Source organism: Acomys russatus, chromosome 29 (assembly GCF_903995435.1).
Source record: "Acomys russatus chromosome 29, mAcoRus1.1, whole genome shotgun sequence".
In the NCBI taxonomy this organism is placed as follows: domain Eukaryota; kingdom Metazoa; phylum Chordata; class Mammalia; order Rodentia; family Muridae; genus Acomys; species Acomys russatus.
The window spans coordinates 25,019,636-25,047,397 of record NC_067165.1 but is presented as its reverse complement, the minus strand read 5'-3'; the positions used below and the strand labels follow the sequence as shown (position 1 = coordinate 25,047,397).

The window sequence follows — 27,762 nt, the reverse complement described above, 5'->3', positions numbered from 1 at the left end:
TTGAGATCCTCTTTTTTCAGGCTCCCAGTGGGCCACCACGTCAGGCATTTGGTCTCTCTTGGTGACAGATCTTGACTCAAACTCTCCCAGCTGTCTCTTTGAGTCCCTTCCAGACAGGCCCTCAGCTGCTCAGGAGCCCTAGAGGGGAAGCAGACGATGGAGAAAGAAAAAGAGGCTTGAAGGGGAAAACATCGGCCTTAAATCCATCTATGCCTGATGCACAAATTCCCTGGACTTTTCCCTCTGTGTTGAGAACTAAGAACCCTCAAGGCCACCTTTGGCAAGCCTGGGCATAGTAATGGTTTTACTAAGGCTTCGGTTGCTCACATCCATCTTCATTCAGTGTGTGCTCTTCAGGGTGACATTGGCCAGGGGCAGCAAGCAAAGAGTCCTTCTGTATAAGGGGCCATTCCTGCCTGCTTTCCTCTCAGCTCGCAGAACACTGAGCCCAGCCCAGCCCCCACCACGGTGGCCCTGCGCATTCACAACTTTGGCCTGGGCCAGCCTTTATTTGCCACAACCTGACCTTCACTCCACTTGGTGAAACATCCCCTAAGACACTTCATCCTCAGGACTCTGAGGTCATGGACCTGCCACACAGCATTGGATAATGACCACAGTTTATGGCTTTTGTCTCCTAGCTCCAGCCTGCAAGTTCCCAATGTGCAGAACAGTCCCTGGCTGGATGCCACTCTCTCCCTCTGGCCCTGGGAGACATGGAGATGTTCACATAGTGACATGCAGTCAGAAACAGCTCTGGAGGGGGGTGGCATCGGCAAGCTGCGCAGGCCCCGGGGATGGGCAAAAAATGCTGTGTACATGTGTGCTGGGGTGATGGAGGCTGGAGGCCAGAGGCAGTTCCTCCATCTCTACATCATCTGTAAAGAACCAAATGAGCCAGGGCAAAGCTTGCAGCTGCTTTATTAGGCCCCTCTTCCAAGTCACACACAAGCAACAACACAGGTGCAGTGGGAACCTCTCGCAACCCTCTTCAACCCTGCAGCCCCCACCTACACCACAGACAGGGTGTAGATCCCCATCAATATGATTAATCCCCAGCAACCCCTAGCGATGGGAAAGCAGAAGGGCATGGACCAACCCTCCTCACCACCACCATAGGACACAGGCCCCTGGCTGGCTCTTTATACCCCATGGGCTAGCCTGACCCAACTGAGAATCCTTAGTGACAGACAACTGCCCACAGAGCAGCCAACCCCAAGCCTGCCATCCCCTGAGCATATAGCTTTGGGCAAAACAGGTTGGACCAACCTGGCTGTTGGGATGTCGTGACAATCAGACTCTAAATCTGCCATGGCTAAGGTGACCCTTGCAGGGTCCTCACCACTGTGTGGCCATAGGGAATGCAGCCCAGCACTTGACTGAACGTGAGGACAGCTTGCCATCAGAGCAGTGGCTCATGGGAAAGGACTGTTTAAAACAAAAGCAACCATTTCTTTCCCGTGGTGAGCAGGACGAACAGAGCAGCTGCAGGAGTGTTTGTTGGACTGCTCAACCTCCAGCTGCTAGGGGAACTCAAGTGGAGGCTGGGCACCCACGGGCTGCATTGAAGTGAATGGTGTGAGGAATACCATTTCTCTCTCTCTCTCTCTCTCTCTCTCTCTCTCTCTCTCTCTCTCTCTCTCTCTCTCTCTCTTCCCCCCACTTCTGTTTGACACCACAGGTTTTTTTAAATTAGGTTTTATTATAATTCCTAACGACAGCAGTTGGCTGAATTGCTATTTATTTAAGCAACTGATTTGAAGGGATTGTTCCATAAGTACACTTTTGGGGTATGGGGGTGGCGAGTTGACACCATGATCCTGACCTCCCTGTAACCTGAGGGCTGTGTATAAACTGATACCAGGAACTGCTACTTGGCCAGATCCTTTCTCTGTAGCCCCTGTGGTGCTGGCCGCCCAACTAAACAGATCAAGCTAGTAGCTGTTAACCAAACTCACCCTAATTTGCCATAACTGTGCCCTAACCAAGTGTCATTGCTGATAGAGACAAGACGAGCTGCTAGGATGAGTATTCTGAGATTCAAAGGGTCGTTTAGGCCAGGGGTGACTCGGTTGTGAGTGAGGGGGTCCCCAGGAGGAGAGGACAGTGAGGGGGTGCACAAGCAGATTGTCCTGAAGTAGCCACAGAAGATACCAACGTGAAGAAGCAGGAGGAAGAAGCTCCAACTCTCTTGGCCTGTGGGCTGAGGCCTGGTGGGGTCACACTTCTGAGTATGGGGGTGGTGCAGGGTCCCCCTCTGGAGTCTTAGTGGGCATAGACAAGGCTTCCTCGTAGGATGGCAGAGCCACCTGGGAGAGACAGAGAGGACAGATGAGCACGTCAAGAAGGATGTCAGTCTAACCTGGAGTACAGGGAACCTCCCCCTCCACCACCACCCCATCCATCAAAATGATGATGACAGTGGCTTACATGCCTGTGAGACCTGGTTAGGCCTCCTATTCCCACAGGGGAGGCACCTGCCTGTACCCATTGGCCTCAGTGTCCAGGGCTTTGATGAACACTCTTGGTCCAAAGGTTCTCCAAAGAACTGGCTCCCATCCCTCCCACCCAGGAGGGCAGACACAGAATCTGGGATGAGTTGCTCAAAGTCAAATTCTATCCCCCTGGCTATAGTCCTCTGACTGGAGAAAGTCTCATGACCCAAGCTAGTCCAATCAGATATACTTCTCTTTCTGCAGGAGTGACTAAAGGGGTAGGATGTCAGCCTATGGATTCTGGCAGCTATTTTGTGGCCTTAAGGAAGGTCTACCTTCACCAAGCATGGTGGCGCATGCCTTTAATCCTAGCACTTGGGAGGCAGGAGCAGGTGGATCACTATGTGTTCCAGATCAGCCTGGTCTACAAAGTGAGTCTAGGACAGCTAAGGCTACACAGAGAAACCCTGTCTCAAGGAAAAAAAAAAAAAAAAAAAAAGGAAAGTCCTGCCTGAAATTGGAGGCCAGACTGAGGAGAGTCAAGAGATAGAGGTCAAATCCAAGATCAGGACTCAGCCACGCATATGATGGACTTTTAAGTGCTATGGGCTACTAACTTCTGTTTGGGACTTAAATCAACAACAGCTGGGTCTCATACTTGCTACGGGTGGATAATGAACAGAGAGATAGATTGTGATTGGCTAGGTGGATGGATGGGTTGTAGGATGAATAAATGGATGGATGTATAATGTTTGGATAATGGGTGGGTGGTTTGGACAATGGTAGGATGGATGGGTGGCTAGATGGATGGATAGATGGGTGGATGGATGGTTGGACAATGGTTGGATACATGGATGAATAGATGGATGGCTGGACAATGGCTGGCTGGCTGGATGGATGGATGAGTAAATGTATGGATGTGTAATGGTTGGATAATGGGTGAGTGGATGGATGGATGTGTGGGTGGACGGTTGGACAGTGGGTGATGGATAGATGATGGACAAATAGGTGGATACATCAGCTAATGAATAGGTGGATGGATGGATAGAGATGAATAGATGGAGATAGATGGGTAGGTGGGTGGGTGGGATCTTAGACTATAAGAGCTGATGTCTTTTATATTTCTTCTGGTCCAACAATCTTCAATGCAGAGAGGGAAAGGAACTGGCCCAAGTGCCGCATCAATAGAGTGGTAGCCCTGGTAATTGACCCTCCATCAGGCTCACCTTAAGGAACATCTTGGAGTTGCTGCTCTCCACGGCCGAATTCATATACTTGATGAATTTGTAGCATGTCCACACGCACTTGAACATGTAGACCTGGAGGAGAGCCTGTTTAGACTGTGCTCTGCCCACCCTCCTTCTCTTGCCGGAGGGGCTCTGGCTAGATGTTAGATGCCTCCAGGGAGCCACCACTCACTCATCCCAGAATTCAGCATCCAATAGCAGCTCAGACAGACCTCCCCCATCCCATTCCCTTCTGGCCTTGGGCTTCCTCACATACTAGCCTGGCATGCTCCACAGACTGACTGCCCTTTCCGATGCACACAGTCACTATGCAGCAAGGGCTCTTTAGGCTTCTGATCTGGCTTCCAGCCTCCCTGGGCACAGCCAGAAACACCCTACTCACAATCTAAAGGATGCCACCCATCTTGAGACAGAGCACAAAAGTGGGAAGGTCCTCTTGTAAAGTGTCTCTGAGCCGAGCATGGGGGCACATGCCTGTGATCCCAGCACTTGGGAAGGGGAAGCAGGAGGATTAGGAGTTCAAAGTCAGCCTGGGCTACATAGTGAGCTTGAGGCCAGCTTGGACGACATGAGACCATGTCTCAAAATCAAAACAAAAGCCCCTGAAATGTTGTTGCTTTTTTTAAGATTACAAAATAGTGGGTATAGCCTCAACCTACAGGGCTGAAGTCCTGCCCACTGGGTCAATGTCACAAAGAGCTACATGTTGGGTCCAGGCAGCTGAGACCCACAACCTCTACACAGACCGTGCCTGAGGACACCGAGCCAAGCCCCAGGAGCTGAGGCAGGAAAGCTATGGAGAGCTTAGAAGCAGGAAGGGACCATGAGCACACCTCATCCTGCCTCCTCACAGTCCATTAGGGGGAAACTGGAGCCACAGGACAGCATTAGCCGTGCTCACAGAACCACGGGGGTCCGGGACCCACTCACCTTCAGGATGAGCACAGTGACAAAGGCCACTGAGAAGATGATCATCATGTTGATGAACTGATTGTACGGCATGCCCTCCTGGCTTGGGAGGTAATTCTGCAACGATACAGGGCCACATGAACACCTCGGCCCTGGGGGCTCTGGTCTTCCCCCGAGCCTGGCAGGCAGGGACACACACACACACAGACAGACACACACACACATACATGCATACATGCACACACGCACACACAAAGAAACACAAAGCACTGGCCTCTTCACTGGAGGATGAGCTGGACTCATTCAGGGACAGACGTGAGCTTTCAGGAGCAGCCAACCAGACGCCAGATTGAAGCTATCACTATTGGCGCCTCCTTCTATCCCTTGCAATACCTCCACTGAGGAAAGCCGGCAGCCATGCCCTGAGGGATGCTCAGGCTTGCCCTACGAAAGGCTGTCACCATGAGGAACTGGGCAAGGCATCTATGCTGCTGCGAGGAGCCCTCCAGTGGAGCAGATCACTCGCCTCCTGCCTAGCTGCCACACTGAAATGGCAACTGGACCACCTAGCAAGCTACCCCACAGTACCTGGCTCTCAGAACTGTGACATAGCATTGTCATTTTAAGCCGCCATGCTTGGGGACAGTGAGTTAGACAGCACTGAACACTTGGTGTCATTCCATAACGCAGTTCCCAGGGCAGGATGCTACGCAGCCCATCTTGGCCAGGCCTCCTACTGCCTTAGAAGTAGGAGGCTCACTCCTGAGCCTTCCTGCCAGGAAACCCAGCCTCCAACCATGACCCCAACCCCACCCCCGACAGGGGAGGATGCCTTGCCCCAGGCTGCACAGCCAGGGTATGGCTTTATCCTCCACCAAGACGCACCATGTGGTTCATGGACTTGAAGTTAAGGTAGGCAGGCACTTCCATGTAGGAGCTGCACAGGGTCAGGACACTCAAACAGAAGTCCAGGAGCTTCAGGGTCATCAAGGGGACTTTAGAGGAACCCTAAGGAGGACCAAGAAGAAGCGTGAAGGCCCATGAGAGGAGCACAGAGCGGTTCTCCCTTGGGAGCCTCTCCACCCAAGCCGCCAGCCAGCCCCTCACTGACTGTGCTCAGGGAAAGGGACATGGGATGTTTACATCAGGGTGTGTGCAGAGCTGGTATCACAATAGGGGTCTTCTGACTCCCCAGCTTCCCACCTTCCAGCAGCCCGGCCTTCCCAGGACCAGCATCCACGGGACTGTGAAAAACAACTGCAACAGAGCTGTGTGTATCGTCACCAGCTAAGGCCACCACACTTTCCCTCAGTCTTTGTTCCGTCATTTTGACCAGCCCAGCTGTCTTACTTGATTCCAAAAGAGGAATTAGACTAAGGCTGAGGTTCAAAGAGGCCCCAAACCGTTCTCTCTAGGTCACCCATAAATGGCCAGTGTAAATATGAAGGCTCTGAGGGCTGGAGACAGACTCTAATTTGGGGCTGGGGCTGCTGCCAGCATTACACACTGAGTCTCAACCCCACGCCACCCTCATTTGGTCCTAAGGCTTCCCCAGGAGGCACACTGACAGACAGACACAGCGTGTAGAGAAAGGAGCCTGGTTGGGGGCAGGGATTAGAGGGCCTTGCTGAAGGATATCAAGGAGGAAAGAGACCCTGCCCTGGCCAGCCAGCCCAGGTCAGGCCATGCACACAGGTACTCACGGGCCGGGGCCGGCCAAGTTTCAGGTAGGCTGGTAACTCAATATAGAAACCCAACAGCGTGAGGAGGCACAGCAGGAAGTCCATGACTTGGAGGGACAGGAAGGGCATCAGGTACTTCTCACGGTTCTAGGAGGAAAGTCCACCATGTCAGGGTGCCTCTGAGGTGCCAATATTGCATAGTGTTGCCCTTGTCCCCATGCATCCTGGTCCCGCCCTGTTTATCACTGATGCTACAGATCAGTGAATGGCTAGGGCCACCCTGGATCCACACATCTCCCTTCCTATGAGTGACTCTCTGGGGACTGGAGGAGGGACATCTTGGGGCCTCAGAAGACACCAGGGAATAGGCTCCATATACAGGGGTTCCGTTATGATTTTTTTTTGTTGTTTGTCTGTCTTTTGTGGGGGGGGGGGCGTTGTTTTGTTTGTTTTTTATTTTTTGTTGTTTTGAGATGGGATCTCATATATTCTACGCTGTTCTCAAACTCCCTACATAGCCAGGCATGGCCTTGAACTCCTGAGTCTCCTGCCTCCACCTCCAGAATGCTTTGATAGCAGGTGTGCATCACCATGCCCCATTTGTATTTGTGTGGTGCTGAGAGTTGAACCTTGTGCACCAACTGAACCCAGCGAAAGGGTCATGAGAGAATGGCATGGGGAAATGGCAGGAATGAAGGGGTGTGGCTACAGGTCACTAGGGGATACGCTCCAGACTTACTCATAAACCCCTTTCTCCTCTCTCTCTCTCTCTCTCTCTCTCTCTCTCTCTCTCTCTCTCTCTCTCTCTCTGTCTCTCTCTCTCTCCTTCTTGATTACCATGAAGTGAGCAGCCTTGCCAGCCATATGCCACTTCCTCCCCACTGTGATGTTCCGCCTCATCTCACACCCAGAGAGAGCCAGCACACCGTGGGCTGGAAGCACGAGCCAAAATGAACCCTCCTTGTAGATGATTCTCTGGGGTATTTTTGTCCCAGCAATGGAAACTGGATGGCAGACTCTGAGAGCAGACTCTGACCCATTTCTTTCTCAAGGACCCACAAGGTAGGGCATGGCGTCTACTATACAAAGAATGGAAACAGAAAGACCCTCCCAGAAGGGGACACCCAGATAGATCCAGAATTTGTTAGGTGAGGGGACTGGGCACAGGGCCAGAGGCAGAGGCGCCAGCCAGTAAAGGACCAGGAAGAGGAACCTGTCCTGTGTAGTAGGTCAAGGCCAGATGTGACAGGCTATGGAAAGAGGCCCCAGGAGGCCAATCAGTGTCTCTCTCCCTCGGTGGACATCATGCACCCATGCATATATGTACCCACTGGGGGCAAAGTCACAGAGAGTCTGTGTCGTGAGGATCTCACGGTTACTTAAGCCACTCAGAGGTGATCAAGACACCCCGTCTGAGTCTTCAGGGGCCCCCTGCTCTGCCTTTTTCAGCTGGACAGGGTGAGTTTCTGCAGCAGCCCCACAGCTACACCACATAGTGAGGACATCCTGGGAGGCGAGGTTCCCGGATACAGCAGGGGTAGCCAGGGAGTGGGACACTCCAGGCCTTAAGCCACCGCCCCTCTGCCTAACCATCATCTGCAGGCCAGGACTCTCTCCAAGTAGCCAAGTGACCAGGCCAACTTCCTGCCTCCCTGGAGGCCATGGGGCAAATGACTCCTCTTTTGCAGGAAGGGGAACCTCATCCTGACTCAATCTCCCCCATATTTCTCCAAGTCACCCTAACTCTCTGGTCTGTCTGCCTTTCCCTAGAACAAGCACATATTCCTAGGATTTCATGAGCAAGTGTCCCTCTGCAGTGGGGCCAGGGCAGGGGAAAACCCTTGTCCCTTAGGCCAACCCCAGTGCTGTCCCTCTCCCTATACCCCATCATATTATCCTTCTTTCTCTTATCTCAAAGCTCCCAGCCCTACTCATAGTCTATAGAATGCAGACCTCCCGTGAGTACCCAGTTCCCCTTAAGCCCCATCTCATAATCCAGCCCAGGTGCTAGAGGCTGGCATGCTCAGGCATCCTGAAAGTGACTGAAGCTGGCAGACTATGGAGTCCCATAGGGAGTAGCATCTCCCCCCAAATGAGCATGTGAAGAGCTATGGGGTGCTCAGAACAGCAGGAAGGCTTCAGCTCTTGGCCCCTCCATCCCTGCGCAGGCCTCACCTTGACCACACCGAACAGCAGGCTGATGCTGATGGCGAAGAGCACTCCAATGAGCAGGAAGCTGGAGAGCAGGTCGGCTGCAAGGCAGGGCAGAGACTGAGGCAAAACCTGAATGGGTTCCGGGGGACCAGGCTTTGGCAACTGCTAGTGTCGGGCCACGAGTGTGAACAGTGAAGCCTGGGACCAGACCAGGCTGGTCTGGGATAGATGGTTGTCCCTCCTCAGCCAGGTGAGGGCTGTGACTGGCAGAGGGGGAGACTGGTGGACAGGACAGTGTGAAGTGACTAACATGGCAGGAACTCAGGTCTGAACCTCAGAGGCCAACAAAGCCCCTAGCACAAGCAGGGGAGAGCCTCATTTGCATGTGAGATGCCCCAGGCTCCTAAAGGGTCAGGGACAAGCACAGCAAAGATGGTAGGACCACAGACCACAGACCACAGCCCAAGTGCCCTCACCACGCACTGCCCACAGGTCCCCTCCCAACCACCACTGTCCCCAGACCTACCAATCCTGAGATATGGCATCTTGGAGAACCTGCAGGAGACTTTACCGCGGGCCACCTCCACCATGTGCTCAGTGAACAGCAAGACACTCATGACCTGGGAGAGAGCAGGGCACCAGTGAGCTGGGCCACCATCCGAACAGGCCCAGTGACAGCTTGCTTAGTCAGTGGGCATCCTGGGTGTTCACGTGTCACATCTTTGCCCTTCCTCTTCCCTGCTGTGTGACTGTGGACATTTGACCTGACTTCTGTGCCTCAGTTTCCTCATCTGTTAAGTAGGATTCATTCAGAAGCTGACTCAGGTACCCCCTGTACCTAAGGAGGCATAAAGGAGACTCAGAGGGATACCCTGATTCCGGGAAGCATTGCCTCATCTCGCTGCTGAAGATCAGGTACCCCGACTGCACCCCTTCACTGTACCCCAAGACCAGAACAGGTTTTGGCTGACATAGGATCTTAGTCATCACACCCAAGCATCATGGAGCGTCCAGTCCATGGGACATCAGCAGAGGTCTAGAATGCACTGCGGAGCCCCAGGCCCTGGATAAGCAGTTGCCATTCACCACAGTTCCGGGGGGCTCTGCTTTCCCAACTATAAAGGAGTTGATAACACTGGCCTCCTAGAGCTGTGGGGAGCCAGACAGGACAACTGATCAAAGCACACCACAGATAAGAAAGCTCAGTCTGCACAACTAAAAGCAGTTGTGAGTGAGTGAGTGAGTGAGTGAGTAAATGAATGAATGAAGCCCTCCCTTGGGGACCCTTACCATGCACAAGAGAGATGGAGCGATTCTAATGGGCCTAAGTATTAGATTCCCTAGCTGCTAAAGTTGCAGTTTGAAAGGCTATCAAGGGTTGCATTTTGTTGCACAATCGCCACCCACCCCACCTCCCATGCCGGACTCTTCAGTCCCTGTAGGCTAAGGCTCATATACTGCCATTCACATCTCAGCAACAACCCTTGCAAGTGGCCAGTGCCCTAAGGAAGTAGCAAGAAAGGGCCAGGACAAGGTCAGTCCTCATGCTCTGCCCCTTCCACAGACCAGGAGAGTGAGAATCAGAGGTCCTGGAGCTTGCCCCAGCAGCCCATGTTTGCTGGGAACTTATACCAGGCTGTTGGTCTTCGCCTTTGGCTGCTCCCTGTGTCTTTGGTCCCCTGGCCCTGCTGAGGCTGCCCCCACACCCTTCCTTATGGGATCCTCAAAAAAGTCAGCCAGGGTCCCTCCCTGACCTAGCAGCAGAATTGAACAGTAATGATTAAGCCAAAAGTGTTTGCCCCACTAGAAAAAGAATTTTTTTTTCCTACTGAACAGCAGGCTCGCTGTCAACTTGCATCTCTACCCAAGGTGTTGCTGAACGGCTTGGGGGAGGGGCGAGTCTGTCCTCGTTTGTCATATGAGAGCCTGGGCTCAGAGAAGGCAGGTACCAGCCCAAGGTCGCATAGCAAGACAACCCAGAAGTCAGCTCTGCAGGAAGAAGGTGTCTCCAGAGCCCCCCATCTTCTGTTCCCCAAGAGAGAGAATGGCAGCTCCTGACACTGCTGGCCTCACTGTGTGTTCAGACCTGAACACAAGCTTGGCTACAATTGCCCATAGCCCAGCAAGCACGACATAATGAACTTGTTCTATGTCCCAAACAATCAGGACAGAGAGGAAAAAGAGGGCTGGCTGGCTGGAACCATTGGATGAAACCGTTGGCTGGAAACGCATGCCTCGGTCCCCAAGCCCAGGGCTCTTCTCAGGGCTGGTGATGCTGTTCACAGCCTCCTGCCTGGGAACTATCCAGAGCCGGGGCTGCAGACTGTGAAGACTTCCTTTCTGTCTGTGTCACCTCTGGTGATGGCCTCGCCCTGGTCCCTCCCATGCCTCGGTTTTCACAGTGTGAAGGGTCTCTTCTATGAGCACCAGAGGCCACTGGCACTGTTGAGTATGTGAGGGCTACGGAGCAGAATTTCTGCACAGAGCAGGGCCCCATATCAATGGCCTCCTACCCACAAAGCCCCAGCTGCCCAGCCCATCAGAGGACACTGCTCAGCCATGGCTGCATGCTTCAATGAACATCCCAGCTATTAGAAGCAATGGCCCTTTCAGGGCAACCATGAGAGCACAGCAGACAGAAAGGGGGGATGTCCAGGCCTAGCCCCACCCTCTCACTGACCCTAGGCTCCACCTGGCTATAGCCTTGAGACTCTCTCAGGCTGCAGGAGGCTTGCTGGCAGTGTCCTGAGGACCCATGCTGTCCTCTCTGCACAGTGGAGACAGATGTCTCGTTGCACCTGCTATCCCCACCCCAGCGTCCTCTCTCCATAGGTGACATTTTGTGGCTGAGTTCTGCTCCTTGAGTGACAATTTGTGGCTACAAGCTCTGCACCCTGAGTTAACTGCTGACCTCTCTGGGTTTTGGAATGAAGGCAAACACCTCCTCCAAGGTTGCTGCTGGGTCATGGGGCACATGGGGGACACAGGGCTCTTTTATATCTTGAACAGAACCGGGCACGTATGTGAGAGGCATGGGAGGAGGAAAGCGGGCCACTGGCTGGGGACAGGCATGGTGACATGAGAAGGAGGCATCACCATGGTGATGGAAAGGGGCTGCACCATTTTCCTGAAGTCAGCCTGGCATAGGTGGCTGTGACCTGGGCAGGACAGGTGATGGAGGAAACACCAGTGGCATGCTAGGATGCAAGAAGTAACAGCAGTGGTCACTGTGATGAAAATACTGCTGGTGACAATGATGACATGCATGGGAAATGGCAGGAGCAATGCTCAGATGCAGTGGTAATCCTAGTGGGCGGGGTTATTGGCATCAGACCCTTTACTCTGGGTTCAAGTAAGGCAGGACAGAACAAAAAAGTATGGGGGACCCAAGAAAGACAGGAGTCCTCACTTCAGAGTCTTCTTGAAGCTTTTCGTCAAGAGATCCCAAATAGTGGGACTGGAGAGATGGCTTAGTGATTAGGAGAACAGTCCCCAGCATGCACATGGCTACTCACAACTAACTGTAACTGCAGGTCAGTGGGACCCGGTGCCCTCTTCTGACCTCTGCAAGTGCACAGTCATGCAGACAAAACAACCAAACAGGAGGAGGAGGAGAAAGAGGAGGAGAAGGAGGAGGAGGAGGAGAGGAAGAAGAAGAAGAAAACACCTCATTTCAAAACAATTAAGAACAATTGCTCAAAGCCACTCTCTCTTTCCAGGCTGTAAGCCCAGCTTTCGAGGGCTCTCCCAGGAGCCCCATTACAGGCAATGCCGTGTCCTAAGCCCCCTGTGCAGCCCTGGTGCCTCCTGGTTCTGCCTTAGCAGATGTTAATCCTACCCAAGGTACCTCAGAAGCCACCCCATAAGCTGCTCATCAAAAGGAGAAAATGGAAGTGAGGGACGTTTCCTAGCAACCCTTGGAGAGGAACTTGAGAATCATGCTTGGGCCTGCCCTCACACTTCAGCATCAGTGGGTCCCCGGGAGCATCCACACCCTTCTGTCATTCACCCAAAGTGCATATCAGCCTTTCCCTGTGTCCCGCTGAGTGATGGGGGGGGTGGGGAGAGGGTGGGCGGGGAGGGCTGAGAGGAGGAGGGCTTGAGAAGATGTTGAATGTTAGGTCTTTATGATGGATATTTATTCATCCCTGTGACCCTGGGGAACTCAGGTCAAGTCATCTGGGAAGACACACAGAGAGACAGAAGTGTCAGCAGCCAGAGGAAGTTCCGTCCATTCCTCCCCCCCCCCACCCCCCGCCCCGCCCCTACCCCCCTCCCCGCCGCCATTTCCCTTGCTTCCTATCACAGCTTATCAGAGTGGCCAGGTGTGGTCACTCCCCCTAAAAAAAACACTATCTCCTCAGTGCACCCCAGCCCCCAGATATCATCACAACACCCTCATCCTGCTTGCAAACTCCATTGCACCCAGCTGGCTCCCTTGCCATCCCAGACTCACCAGAGCTGGCCTCCCACCTCGAACAACCCTCCCCTATGCTGGTTCCCCACCTCACACCCCGGCCCAACATGATTATCCACCCACTCCCAGGACTCTTTCTAGGAGCTCAGGGCCCCCTCCCTGCCCCCGAATGTGGTGGTGCACACCTATAATCCCAGCACCTGGGAGGTGGAAACAGGAAAATCCTTAGGAATTATCCTTGAATCCAGGGTTTTCCTTGGGAACATAGAGAACTTAAGGGCAGCCTAGATGACTTGAGATTCTTGTCTCCAAGAAAAAGGAAAAAAAAAGAAAATGGAAAGAAAGAAGGGATGAGAAAAGGATAAAGACGAGGGATAAGAAGGAATGGGAAAAGAAAAACAAAAGAGACCCCAGGATAGCCACAAGTGCCTTATTGGTCTCTGTGCCACAGTTTCCTCATTATAGAAGAGAGAACAGAATCCTTCCACCTCAGAGAGCCACTGTGAGGAGAAAATGAGGAGACAGCTGTCGACCACCAAAGATGGAGACCCACAAAGATGGGCTGATCCCCACAGAGCACCTGTGGATGAACAAGCAACACAAGCCTCCAGAAGCCACAACTAGAAGCCCCAGACTCAAAGCCACCCAGGCAGCGTCTTCCCTCTCAGGAAAGCAGACAAATAATACACCCAAGAGGCTCCCACTATGAGGTTCTGGGGGTGCTGAGGCCAGGGAGGAAGCTTTAGGGCCTGAGGCCATGAAGACATCGCCCTGAGGAACTCCAAGCTGCGATGTGCAGTCAGGACCATCACCAGGCAGGTCACTGGCCCCGAGGGACACCTCAAGGGACAGTTACTTGGGGAGTATTGGTCACAATTTGGGATTGTGCTATATGAATGTTTCTAGGGGTAACTTTTGAGTTAATGGTTTGTAAAAATTGGAGCCGTTAGAAATCTGCTGCTACCTGCAGCATGCCAAGCCTAGGCACTTAATCAAAGATGACTCAGGTCAAGCCAATTGCTGTGCCAGGCTGCAGGGAAGAGCACAGGGATGTAGCATGCAGGAGCTGGGGACACTAGGGGGACTCAGGGACCCGAGGAAAGGAGGGGGCTCAGAAAATAACTCTTAGAGGAAGGGAATACCCCCTGGAAAGGTGAGCCCCACCCCACCCAGGAAACAGAGGCATCCCTCTTATAAACAGGATTGGAAGTCATCCAATCACACAGTGACACCACCACCACCACCCACATCCCCTGGAGTGGCAGCAGTATATGGCTGGAGAAGATGTGGGACAGGCACAGTGATGGGTACGGTTGACAACCGCTCTCCAAGAGAAGTCAGTGCACACAAAAAGGTCCCCAGAGCAGCAGAGCTGAGCAGCGTCAATAATGCTTGACACAGTTAACCACCAGTGACTCGGCACATGTTGGACCCAGAGCACTGGCAGTCGGTTCTAGGCATCTAGAGACCAACCCCTCATCCCCAGCAAGGCTGCCTGCTAAAAGAGAAGACAGGAGGCAAGTCTGCCCAGAGACACAGGAGCCCGGAATGGACTGCCAGGTCACAGAATGGACAGAACGACAGAGGTCCTATGGAGGAGGTTTACCAACTAATGTCCCTTTGTGGGCAGCCATGTGAAATCGTTCTCCAGATCCAGCCCACGGCCTGGTTGCTCATTTTCAACTTCCTGTATATCCACCCCAGGCAATTCTTTATACCACCACTTCCAATTTATCTTGTTAACTGAAGTTACAAGGGGGGAAAAAAACACCTTAAAACAATAAACACATTAAACTACAAGGCTGATTGATTAGATTTGATGACGGTGGAGAGTTGGAATGTTACAGATCCATAGTCAGTTTATTACAGACAGTCTATCTTTAGCCCCTCTTAGTGGGCATTTATTGCCCATGCCAGTGTCTCATCTAACGTCTTTGTGACTATTGGATAAATCCTTTCAGAATGTGCTAACAGACTCCAAGCCTCCACCAACCCAAAGGCTAAAAATATCTCAGATAAGCATCTAAGGCCTAGGGCGGAGACTTCCCTGCTTGGCTGTAACCTTGTGTTTCCACCAATGCATTTGAAACGTCCCTTGACTTATGACTTTCTTTGTTCTGTTTCTATAAATAAAAAATGTCACAAACCTGTTACCGCATTAAGACGCAGTAGCCGGGGAACCTGAATGTATGTGCCCAGCCTTGGTCACTCGTAGTTTGCTGCAGAGCCAACTGTTTCTTTTCACCTTGGAAGTGGGAGCTGTATGCCTTTCATCAACCACTTTCATAGCAAAGGCCACCTCCACCCCCCAATGACAGCAGTGAGTGTTGAGATAGCTGTAATTATTAGGCTAACCCCCCACGTCACCGAGGACTACCGAGCTCAAAACCACAAAAGAGTCACCGTTGGCACAGAGACCACTGGCCTCTGCAAACAGCTGGAAAAACTGAAGTCCAGACGGCAAAGATGCCCACCTGCCTGCTCAAGGCCATGTCCCCAGTGAGTGACGCGTACCAAGTCACTGCCCACAACATGAAGCCAAAGGAAGAAGCCAACAGTTGGGAGGTGGGCAAGTCAGAAGGGCTTCCTGGAAGAGGAGGCCTCCTTGAAGATCTCAGGACACGCAAACCACCCCAAGCCAGGGCCTACAAGTCCCGCTGTGCCCTTGCTTGTCCATATGCTGCACATGATGGAGTTTTTCCGTGTACTCGTAAACCAGGCACAAGGTGTATCTGCGTGTAGCTGCCAAATACACCAATAAGCTGCTTACAGGGCACTAAGGAATAGGCAGCTGTCCCATTAGGAAGCCCAAGTACTTTGTGTGTCTAGTCCACCTTCTAGAAGGCTGAACCTCATTCCCAACTCCACCCATATGAGCCCGGGCAAAGAGTCACACACACACACACACACACACACACACACACACACACACACACACACACACACGAAAAAGGAAAGGAGAGAAAGAAAACTGCGAAGAGAAGATGCCAGCCAGATGGTCAATGTCACCGCTGGAGGCGACAAGTGACTTGAGTGGTGCAGCTCCCTCTATGCGATGCCTTAAGTTGATTGTCATCCTGGTACAAAGGAACCAGGCTCACTGTGACAGGCATAGTCCACAGTGAGGCATAGTCCACAAAAATAGTCAACAGAACTTCTCAGAACCAGAGCAAATCAAGGGGGTCCAAGAGACCTGAGAGCCTGCTGCCGCCCAAAGGAACCCAAGAAGAGTGCCACCCGGTGTGATAGGGCCCTGAAACAGAAAAAGGACAAAGACAGAAAGTGAAAGCCGCGTGTAGGTCCTGACAGGCAGCTGTCACAGGTGTGTCCCACCGACGTGAGACTCAGGCAGTCGGGAGACAGGAGGGTGTCGGGTGTCCACCCAGGAGCTCTCCACACTGAATCTGCAGTTTCCTCTAAATCAGAAACTGTCTTAGAAACAAAATGCTTGCTTTGAAAAGCAGTCTGTGTGCTGAGCCTAGTGAGGCAGGCCTGAAATCCAGATGTTCTGAAGGCTGAAGCAGGAAGCCCACAAGCCAGCCTGAGCAACTTACAAGACATCGTGTCAAAATTAAAAAGAGGGGCTGGGGGCCGGGCGGTGGTGGCACCCGCCTTTAATCCCAGCACTCGAGAAGCAGAGGCAGGCGGATCGCTGTGAGTTCGAGGCCAGCCTGGTCTACAGAGCGAGTCCACGACAGCCAAGGCTACACAGAGAAACCCTGTGTCGGAAAAGAAAAAAAGGAAAAAAAAAAAAAAAAAAGAGGGCTGGGATGCATCTTGCTGTCAGTGTGTTTCCCTAGCATATGTGGGGCTAAAGGACTCATCCCTTCCTAGTGTCACAATAAAGGAAAGAGAAGCAAGCAAGAAAGGGGGAGGAACACCTTGTTAATAGGGTAGTGGTGCACGCCTGTACGCACAGCTCTGGGGAGGCTGAAGTAGGAGAACGAGTTCTAGGCCAGCTTGTGTTGTATAGCAAGACCTTGTCTCAAAGAAATAAAGTAAAATAAAAGAAAATAAAACAAAACAAATACAAAAAAGCAGGAGGGAAACAGTTTCAAGGTCTCCAAGCTAATGCCAGCCCATTCCTTAAAGCAGCCTCTCCCCTCCTCACCCCTCCCCCTCTGCCCACTCTGGTTTTAGCTCATCCCTTCACAGCTAGAGTCTGCGTAGGTTCCTCTGGTCACTGCAGGTACCGGCTTCCCCTGCCCCCCCCTGCCCCCCCCCCCCCAGTATCAGGAGTAGACCGCAGGAACACAGAAGAAGAGAGCCCAAGATTTCCCCTCCAAAAGGTCTGCTGGTGTCCCCTCCTTCCTCCTTGTTTCCTGTGACACCAACTTAGGACACCCAAAGCGGGACTCTGGCAGAGGTGCTCTCACTTCCCTGTTCCCTGGGAGTCTGGAGCGTGAGAGCACAAACCTGTTGGCCAGGTAAGATCTTCCCATAATCGCACCCTACAGTTCCACGAAGCGTGGCCCCATCTTGGGCGTCAATGGCCCGATTTAACGCTCCCCGTGTCCACAAATAGCTCTCAACGTACAGAGGTGTCACCCATGGCTGGCTCCAGATGACAGCGACATGAGTGGCTGGTACATCTGGTGGTACCTTCTCTTTTTCTACCCAGATGTCTGAGGTCCTGTTGGCACACCTGCCACCCATCTGCTGTGCCAAAGGAAAGCCCCCCAAGCCCTGTCCTTGTGGGAAGAAACAAGGTTCTTTGGCCAACCTGTGTGTGCTAACTTAGTGCCTGGGCTGGGTATCTGGCTTCCAGGGGCTTCTTCTACTCTTACACCCCCTGTGGCTCTAGAACATCCCATGGCCCTGTATGGCTCACATACCAAGCAGTGGTTTTGCATCCTGCACAATCACAGCCCACATAGGGACTTGAATGGTGGCTGGGGCGGGGGGGGGGGGGGGGGTGTGACTGCTGGTATATACAACACAAAGAACTACCCATCCCCAAAGAAAGGCTCAAATGCTCAGCTTCACACAAAGTGCTTGTCACATCTCCCTCCCCACCCCCCACCCCACCCCCGGCAGCCTCAGTAGGGCTTCTGAGTCAGGCACACCTCACCTTTGCACACCAGCTTCTCATTCACACTTCCCCTGCCACACTACCACCAAACTCTGCCCTCCCCACCTGTGGACCTCCTTCCAGGAAGCCTGCCCCAATCACTTGGCCCACAGTCTCTGGATCTCTATGGAAATAGGACATCTCTCCCCCGTCCACAGCCGAGGAGTTTGGATGGCATGAACAAGGAGAAATCCCAATGGTCAAGCAGTACAGCCTGCCAGGTTTATTTACTTTTTAATATGTTTATGATATCTCGAGATACCAGACGATCGGACAGAGCGTGCTTTTTTGAAAGCCACCATAGCAGATGGAGCAAGGGTCCCAAGCCACTGCAGACCTCTTCACCCCACTGAAGCCACTTAGTGACCTCCCAGCACACCGCAAATGTCTGAGTTAGAAACCCCCAACCCACAGCTCCTAGTCCCCACCTTAGAAAGGGAAGCAGGTCCCAAGCTGGGTTCCCTCCCCCCCCCCCAGCTTCCCCCACCCCGGGAGCTCAAACAGCTGGCTCGAGTAGAGCTGGTATAAGAACCCTCACCATGCTCTTCCCAGAATGCTTTGCCATCACAGAGATGACAACCTGGAAGACTTGAGGCTGAGACAGGGTGCCACCGCCTCTCTCAGCTTTGGTGCTGGTTGAGGCTTTGTGGGGCAACCTCTGAGGTCCCCAAATGCTGTTTCTTTGATCAGTGGTTCTCCACTTGTGGGTCTCCAAAAAATATTTACATTACAATTCATAACAGTAGCAAAATTACAGTTATGAAGTAGCAACAAAAACATTTTTTTTTAAAGTTGGGGGTCATGACAATGTGAGGAACTGTATTAGAGGGTTACAACATTAGGAAGGTTGAGAACCACCGTTCTAGATGGGCAGGTCAAGACACACTCATAAGAAGCCAGTGGACCATGGTACACACCGTCCCTCCTGCTTTATAGATACAACTTCACCCACACAGTAGCCTATCATGTAGCTCTCGTCATCCTTATCTTCATTTCTGATCTAAAGAAACAGGCTCAGAGAGGCTGAACAAGTCACCCAAGGCTGCACAGCAAAGGCTTGGGATGGAGAGGGGAGGGGTGGAGTACACACAAAAGCCTAAGGACAGAACTGGTTTGAGCACTGCCCTGCCACCCTGCCTGCAGCCGGAAGCAGGTCAGGCTCTGCGCAGCAGCCTGCAGACTTGGGGGCTGATTTTGAGGAAGCTTGTCCAGGCCCAGGAGAGCTGTTAGCCACAGGCTCAGTCTGAGTCACTGAAGCAGATGGGTGGGGGTTAGGGGGAGGTGAGTTGATTTGAGCAGAATAAAACAGAGACCCCGAACTTGGGCCACTCCAGAGGGAGAGAACCTTATCCCTGGGCACTGTGACTCCACCGGGGTCACGCTGTGACAATGACAGGGAGCCATGGGCTCACACTGGCTGCACCAAGCAATTTCCCCCAAGCACAAAGCTTGAGCTGTCCTTGAAGGGAGAACACAGCAGCTTGACTGAGCTGAGAGGAAGGGTTTCCTAGTTCCCACTGGAAGCCCAGATCCCAGAAAGCCCTACACCCAGGTCTGTGTGGGACCTGACATCCTGGAGCTATCCCAGCCTGGTCTCCTCTCTGTTGCCAGCCTGCCCTTATACAGCCACAACCTTAAGGACACTATTCTGCTCCATTTGACAGGGGGGAAAACTGAGGCCCAGAAGAGCGCAGGGTTTGTCCAGGGTCCCACAGGCAAGAGATAGGTAGTAATCCACCTGTTGGAAAGTCTCAGTGGGTCTGTGTGTGTGTGTGTGTGTGTGTGTGTGTGTGTGTGTGTGTGCCCGCGCACAAGCACACCCCAAACACCCTGGCCACCCCAATACTCACTATATGGTAGATGGCCAGGGCTGTGGTGGCCACTCGGACGTTGAAACAACAGCATGTCTGCCGGACTGGCGCCGCACGGGAGGCCATGGTGTGCTGTCCCCGTCTTCTTCTAAGGCTGAGTAAGGAGTCCTGGACCCGCAGCAGGGGATTAAAAAAAAGAGGAAGCCACAGGCTGCCCGCCTCACTTCCGCCTTGCCCTCTTTGGTTGGGGCCAGGTCTGTAAGTCTGGGGTGAAACAGCTGCAGTGGGGGAGCAGGGAGGGTCACAGGCAGCCTCAGGGAGCCTGACTTGGGCAGTTCCAATGCTTCGCCCGGTCTAGGCTTACGCACTTACACCACACTCTACTTCCTGGATGCTGAACACCACCCTTAGAAGCCGGTTTCTAGAAAAAACAATCAGATGTGTGGAGGGGTCAAGACTTTGTCCTAAATCCAACAGTAGTTCTGACGGCACGATCCAAACCCAGCTCTGCCCAGCTGTAAAGATAGCGCCGTCAGTAAACTGCTCCTTCTCCACTCTGAGGCTTAGCTCCTTTGCCCCTCACCTGGGCTGTTCCAGGGAGGGGCTGTTCTTTTGTTTTGTTTTGTTTTGTTTTGTTTTTGAGACAGGGTTTCTCTCTGTAGCTCTGGCTGTCCTGGAACTCACTCTGTAGACCAGGCTGGCCTCGAACTCACAGCGATCCACACTGCCTCCCAAGTGCTGGGATTAAAGGTGTATATAGCACCACCTCTTCCCTGGGGAGGTACCATTCTTATCCCGATCTTATAGATGGGAAAACTGAGGCACAGGGTAAGGCCATTACTCACCTGCAGTCATGCAGCTAGTCTAAAAAGGGGTGTGGATTGGAACAGAGGCCAGCTGCCACTAGAGCGCTAGTTCTCAATCTGTGGGTCACGCACAGCCCCTTTGAGGTGGAAACAACCCTTTCACGAGAGTTCCATAACAGATATCCTGAATATGAGATGTTTGCATTATGATTCATAAAAGTAGCAAAATTACAATTATGAAGTGGCAACAAAAATAATGTTATGGTTGAGGGTCAGTCACCACGACATGAGGGGCTGCATTAAAGGGCTGCAGCATAGGAAGGCCGAGAGAGGCTATCCCTGAAGCCGAGGTCCTCACACATCTCTACCTCCCCTCATTCTGGGCTCTGAAGGAGAGAACAGTTATTACCAAGCAAACCCACGGGCGTTTGTATGGGCCAGACCCTGTAATAGGCTCTTTCTCATGCAATTTGTAAACCCTGGAAGTGACCTATGAGAACCCTGGCCAAACCCGTATTGTGGGGTCCCCTGGGATTATGTATCCTTCCTCACTCCCTAGGAAACTCTTCCCTAACTTCTCAGAGGATAAATGACCCACACTGCAATAAAGGAAGAGACATGAAGCCCGTGCTTCGGGCCTGTGGGAAGCCCCAGGCAAACAGCAAGGCAGACAGGAGCTAAGCCCCGCCTCTTGTGACATCGTTGAGTTTGGATTGGACACCACAGCAGCTCATCATTTTTGCCCCAGGAGAGATTATAAAAGGCCCTCAGCACACTCCCACCCAACCCCCACCCACGCTCCCCATCTTGAAGAGAGGGTTGTCCTATCAGGGCAACAAAATCAGGCAAGTTGAGGACTGGGGAGGTCATGGATAAAGTACTTGTCTCGCAAGCTTGCGGACCAGAGTTCCTGAGTTCAGATGCCCAGCCCCGCATGTAAAAGGCTTGCAGTCCCACCTGTAATTCAGTAGTTGAGCCCCGGGTTCAGTGAGAGAACCTGCCTCCAAAAATAAGGTAGAGAGACATTGAGGAAGATGCCCAGGGCCAACCTCTGGCCTATACACACACAGACAGACAGACAGACAGACACACACACACACACACACACACACATACACATGTATGCACGCACACACGTGCATACAAACACACAAGCTACTAGCAGACCTGGCCAATCCCTTTGCCACTTCATTTGAAAGCCAGTTTTCTCTCCTTCAAAAGCCTTGCTAAGCCCTGACCAAACTGAGGACTCGTGGCCTGGGTTCGAATCCTGACAACCTCTGGCTAGGCCCGCAGAGCAGCAGAGGAGCCAGAACGAGGCCTGGAGTAGAACTGAGCCATGCTGGGAGACTCCAGAGGACCCTGGGGATCTACATTCGATGGTTGGAAAGGCCGTGGGGGAGCACAGATCATGACGGGGCACAGCTGGTGACATTACTATGGTCTGGAGAAACAGGTGCAGAGCTGGTTCCAGGGAGAGGGATAAGGCGTTCCTACTTTGTGTGACATCATTTTATATAATCTGTAGACAGACATTTTCACTTTTATAGTTATAAATTTATCTTAATGTACCTTATAAAAAATACATATAACCAGCCCATGAATTCTGTGATTTCCCACTTATGGGAGCTTATAAAGCTCCATTTTAAAGCAGATGCATTAAATTAAAAGGCGGTCAGTGGATTTAAAGGAAATAGCAAGGAGGTCTTGCCTGCATGCTGACGTGGCAGCTACAGCCCAGCTTGAAATCCCAGGGCTCAGGAAAGCTGGGCCCCTCTCAGTTGCTGTGTTATCTCAAGAATATTACTTGGCCTCTCTGAGCTGTTGTTTCCACCCCGCAGAGGCTACAGTGCAGATGAAATGGGGTCACAGGAAGCATCTGCTGGCTTCCTCCCTTGCAACCACGCCCACACCTCCATCGACACCCTTCTGTGGAGATGGGCTTTGAGGGGGCAGAAATGAGATTTGAACCCTGGTCTGCTGGATCCCAAATCCTGGGCTGGGTTGCAAGTACCCCACAGATGCACACACTACCTCATTGCGTTGTCTACCTACGGGGCCCTGGAGTCCCACGGAGTCCCTGACTTCCTGGCGGAGGCTGCGGTCCCCTTTGAAATGAACCTGACCTTTTCTTTTCCTCCCAGCAACTTTCCTGAGGAGTGGGTGAGCATTCCCTTCAAAACCAGACTCTACCCAAGGCTTCCCATTGTTGGCAGGACAGAGCACCCCCACAGCACCCACCTGGTAATCCTAAAACCTGCACTTGCATCATTTTACACAGCAAAAAGACTTCTGGAGCGGGGATGGGCTACAGACTGTTAGGTGGCTCTTGTGTCATCACCTAAGCCCTGTAAGTGAAGGAAGGGAACAGAGGTCAGCAAGCTAGGAAGGTACCACAGGGCTGCCTCTGAAGGTCAAGGATGGGTCCAGGAGCCTGGGATTGCAGGCTGCTTATAGGAGGCAGAAGAGGGGGGTCAGCATGTGGGGGTTCCTGCTCTCTGAGCTTAGCTATGGAGACCCATCTGGACCCCCAGCCTTCAGACTGTAAGACAACAAACTCCTGCTATTCACAGTGACGTGCTCTTCAGTAATAGATACTAATGCTGTTGCACCATGGTCCAGAGCCCACAGTCCCCACACACCCTCCACGGAAGCCACCCTCCCTGCCCATATGCATGGAGCCCTCAACTTCCTGGCTGTGACTGTGGTTGAGGAGCGATGATCTTAAGGGCCTTATTTCTTCGTGCATGGAGACGTGACCAGGACAACCACTGCTTCCTAGGTGAGAATTAAGAATGTGCAGAGGACAGCAATGCAGATTTCTTCTGAGCATCCTCTACCTTTTCCCAGTAAACATGGCAGGTCTGAGTTTCTTCCCACCATTCTTACACCCGCTCTGTAGCCCAGCGGAGCCCCGGGTAGCTCAGACCCTCTGCCCGTCAGGAAGAAAGGAAGGTAGGCCCCAATCTGCTCATAAACCTGTCTTTGTGCCGGGGTCTAGTGGAGCAGACCTGGGATCCCAGCTGCTCAGGAAGCTGAGGCAGGAGGATCAAAAGTTCGAGATTTGTCTGGGCTACACAGTGAGTTCAGGGCTAGCCTGGGGAACTTAGGGAGAGGCTGTCTCAAAAAAGAGAGGCCTAAAAAAAAAATTAAAAAAATAAAAAAAAAAAAAAGAGAGGCCTGGGAAACCCAGCAAGAGTGTGTGAGTAGCATGTGAAGTTCTGGGTTCCAGTGCAGTGCTGCAAAATAAAAATATTAAAATAATCTGTTAAATAAAAAGTGCCTTTGCAAGTGTGCTACCTGGAGAGACTTCTCAAGAGCCCAACACACCTAAGGAGACTGTGCTCTTGGTGGGGGTCCTGGCTCTGTGGCCTGCCACAACCAGCTCTCATCTAAACAGATCTTTGCCTCGGAGGAGGAGGAGGCAGTGCTCCGCAGAGTGCTCACCATTTTTTCTGTGGTGCCAGAGCCGGCTCAGAACATCCCTCTTCCACCCACATGCTGAGAGGTAAAAATAACTCTCACAGTTCTACCAGGTTTCACATTTAAACAATGAGTGTAGGAGTCTGTGTCCTTTCAGCCAACCCAGACTCAGCTACAGGAGTGCCTGCTATCCCATCCCCATGTGGGCACTTCTGACGGCTGCCATTGTTGCCATTTACCTGTCCTTGCCTGAGCCCTTCCCATGAAAGCCAGCCCAAGCTCCAGATGAGAAAGGAAAGCGAAAGGGCTGTTTGTGTGCTCCTAGCTGATGTGGGTCTGAGGCAGCGGAACCTTCTAGAAGGCAGGTTCTCCTCAGAGGCGGTATGGGAGGCTGTGAGTAGGGCAGCTTTGGGAAGCCTCAGGGGCTTCTTCCAAGTTGGGGGTGGCTACTCTGTGGCCTTCTGCCTGCTTAGAAGTATTAATTTAATGGTGTCCTGGGACCCCATCCGCCTCTGCACTTGGGGCTTGGAACTGAGACCTATAGGCCCAAGGGTAGAGTCACAGGAAATGTGAGGAGCCACTCAGGACCCTTCCTTTTCAGCTGTGCTGGTCCCAGGCCTGCCTGCTCTCCTATGCTGCTGAAAGGACACGGCCCTCTGAGGGTCACCCTGGCAAACACAGCCTTGGGCCTAGGCCAGGAAGATCCCGGGCTCCATTGAGCCCCAGGCTTTCAGGGGACCCTGCTCTGAGGCCATGTGTTGATTCTCCATCCTCCAGGCTCGTCAGCAGGCAGTACATAGGCCTTGGCTGGCCAGGAGGTGGTTATAACACACACTTATATGGTCCCTGCAGACAGGAGGCCTCAGGGTCACCATCCCATGGTTGCCAGAGACTAAGCTGTAAATTATCTTAATGGCCCAACTGGTGTCCTTGGTTGAAGATTGGCTCTGAGCACCCACCAGACCCAAACGCGGGGGGGGGGGGGCATGGGTGTGGCTAGTGCTATGGGAGGGGAGCAGAGCCCTGGCCCCACCTCTGACCTAGGGAGTGAGATTGTCAGAGAGAGAGAGAGAGAGAGATGTACACAGACTCTGTGTGTGTGTGTGTGTGTGTGTGTGTGTGTGTGTGTTAACCTAGGGCATGACTAAAGCAGCACCTATAATTCACACTAGAGTAAGAATTACCTCACAGGGCCTTTCCCCAACAAAGGGGATTTTTATTTAATCAACTAGAACAACAACAGCCACCAAACAAAAATAATAGGTCCTGCCCCTGAGAAAGGCTAAAAATAAAAGGCAAGGCAGAAAGCTATTTACGCTATCTGTGCTTTGAACAACGTGCTGCTCAGGCACTTCTAGGAAACCTACAGTTTTTCTGATTTAAAAAGCATAGCCCTCATGAGCACAGGGCCTCTCACCACTGTCTGAACTCCCTTCTCCCCAGAAGGCAATGGCAGGGTTCGGAGAAAGACTTTTGGAACCGTGAGGACAAAAACATTATAACTCAACTGGAGGGAAAAGACAGAAAGAGCCCAGGTCCCTGGTGGCACCAGAAATCCTGGTGTCTCAGGTCTGGACTTTTTTCCTCATGGATATTTTACACTGTGAAAAAAAAAGAAAGCTGCCCAGGTAATCTAACTTCCTGCGTGAGTTCAACAAATGGCTTGTTTTAGAGACAGTGAGATGGCTCAGTGGGTAAAGGTGCTTGCTGCCAAGTCTGTGGACCTGAGTTCAATCCCGGGGACCCGTATGATGGAAGGAGAGAACTGACCACCACATGTGCACGAGGCCTGCTTGTTCTGCCCGCATCAGAGCCACCAAAAAGACACATAAGGCTTATGGTTAGTTTCTTTAGCCTGACAGAGTCTAGAGCAACCTAGGAGACAAGCCTCTGAACACTTTATTCATGTGAGGGATTAGCTATGGTAGGCTAGTCGGGGTGTGGTGTGGGCTGGACCCTTGGACAAGATATAAAGGATGCCGCAGGCTGAGCGTCAAGCATTCGGCTCTCTCTGCTTCCTGACCGCGGATGCCTTGTGGCCAGCCATCTCGCAGGCCTGCCTCCGCTGCCTTCCCTTGTCATGATGGACCATACCTTCAAGTCAGGAGCCCAAATGAATCCTTCTTCCCCTAAGTTGTTTTTCTGGGTGTCTGCTTTTGCCTAAGCCATGAAAAAAAAAGTAATTCACAAGGTCACTACTCTCAGGGAGACAGTCAGCAAAGATGTCCATCAAAGAGGCCATTTTAGGAGTCTGAGGTCACTTCCCCCTAGCCTGGTTCCTGGTCTTGACTAGAGCCCAGAAGTGATGTGTGATTGTGAGATAGTCACTTCCCCCACTCCAACCTCTATTTCCACATCTGTAACATCTAGAAGGGCCCAAACACCCTCAAGTCTACACGCTCTGAGGTTCTCCTGCATGGCCAGACCTACCCCTCGGCACATCTGTGCCCAGCAGCTGGCTGCCCTCCAGCAGAACAGAGCTAATGCTGCTCTCTGATTTCTTGGCTTTGGGTAAAGAGCCAGGAGACCTTGCTGCTTGCCAGGCCTCTGGCCTGCAGCTCTCTGGAGACGCCAATAAATCTCGGCAGGTGATGAAAAAGCTGGCTCCTGCCAGCAAGCCATAGGCTGAAGGGCCCCATTGTGGCTAGGCCTCCCTCTGGCAGCACCAGGCTCAGCCTTTGCACAGGTTGCAAGGCCAGGCTGTGAGGGAGCCAGCTCTAGTCTGAGTATCCAATTATAACTAGTCCCTGCTTGGCTGTCGCTGGGCCTCCACCATCCTTGTGGGATGCTTGCGCACGCGCGCGCGCGCACACACACATACATGCACACACACATGTGTGTGCATACACACATACACACAGCCCTGCCTCCACAGTGCACTTGAAGCATCTCACACTGACCCCTCTAGGGGTGGACGCCTCTTGTTTCCCATTGCCAGACAGGCTGAGGTGGCATCCTCTGCCTCCTCTGTTTTCACCTCCAACTTCCTCTCTCGGTTCACCCAAGCCCCGGGGCTTCTCAGTCCCTCTCACATGCTGCCACCAGGGTCCCGCCATACCAACTGTCCCTGTAACTCAATGAGCACTGAGGCTAATAGAGAGGGGCCCCCACCCTGGGCAGCCTCCTGGCCACCGCACACAGTTCCTAGACAGAGAAGGAGCTGGCCCAGGGAATTGAGGAGTTGGGATCTATTATTAGACCCAGGCCAGGGACCTCTCTGTCTAGAGAGCAAGTATCTGGGCCACCATGCCACAGCCAAACAAACAATCAATTCAGAGCTTTTAACAAGTAGACCAGCAAGAACCTGTGTCCCACCTGAGGCGCCACACCACTCCCCAGGTCAACTCTGCCCCACCCACAAGCACCTGTCAAGATCCTAGCTGGATATGGGCCACCTCGTTGTCAAGGGAACTTGGTCCTTGGTCTTCCCTCACACAGGATGGCGTGATGAATGTGCCGTTCCAGCCTATGGTACCAATCACTAGGTGACTGGGTGATCATTGGTTCTTTGTCAGGCACCTACTCTGTGCCCAGGGCTGGTTTCTAGAGTCACAGCAGTGACCCGAGCAAGGTTCTGCCTGAAGGTTGCCCAAAGATCCCAGCCCAGCTCTGAGAAGTCAAGCAGGGTTTTGGCAAGGCCCAGGTTGCAGCCCCCCAAAGACCCAGCAGGGCCAGGTGGGGAAGCGCAGGCTCTATTTAGTAAAAGGCTCCCAAGACAGCCACCAAGACTTCCTCTTAGTAAAAGATACAGTCAGAATGACATCAGCCAGCTAAAAACACCTCCCTGGAGATGAATCGGGTGCAGAT

At 52.5% G+C, this 27,762-nt stretch overlaps 1 protein-coding gene across 1 annotated transcript; it reads right to left on the bottom strand.

Moving 5' to 3' along the window:
- Window positions 1-1,695: 1,695 nt before the first annotated feature.
- On the bottom strand, window positions 1,696-19,862 carry Laptm5 (lysosomal protein transmembrane 5). Its single transcript, XM_051171681.1, has 8 exons — window positions 19,766-19,862; window positions 8,954-9,047; window positions 8,449-8,525; window positions 6,295-6,420; window positions 5,477-5,599; window positions 4,613-4,708; window positions 3,662-3,754; window positions 1,696-2,309 (listed from the first exon to the last, which is right to left on the bottom strand). Exons 1-8 carry the CDS (start codon window positions 19,850-19,852, stop codon window positions 2,220-2,222), a joined length of 786 nt encoding a protein of 261 aa, XP_051027638.1. The 5' UTR covers window positions 19,853-19,862; the 3' UTR covers window positions 1,696-2,219.
- Between the last annotated feature and the right edge of the window lie 7,900 nt (window positions 19,863-27,762).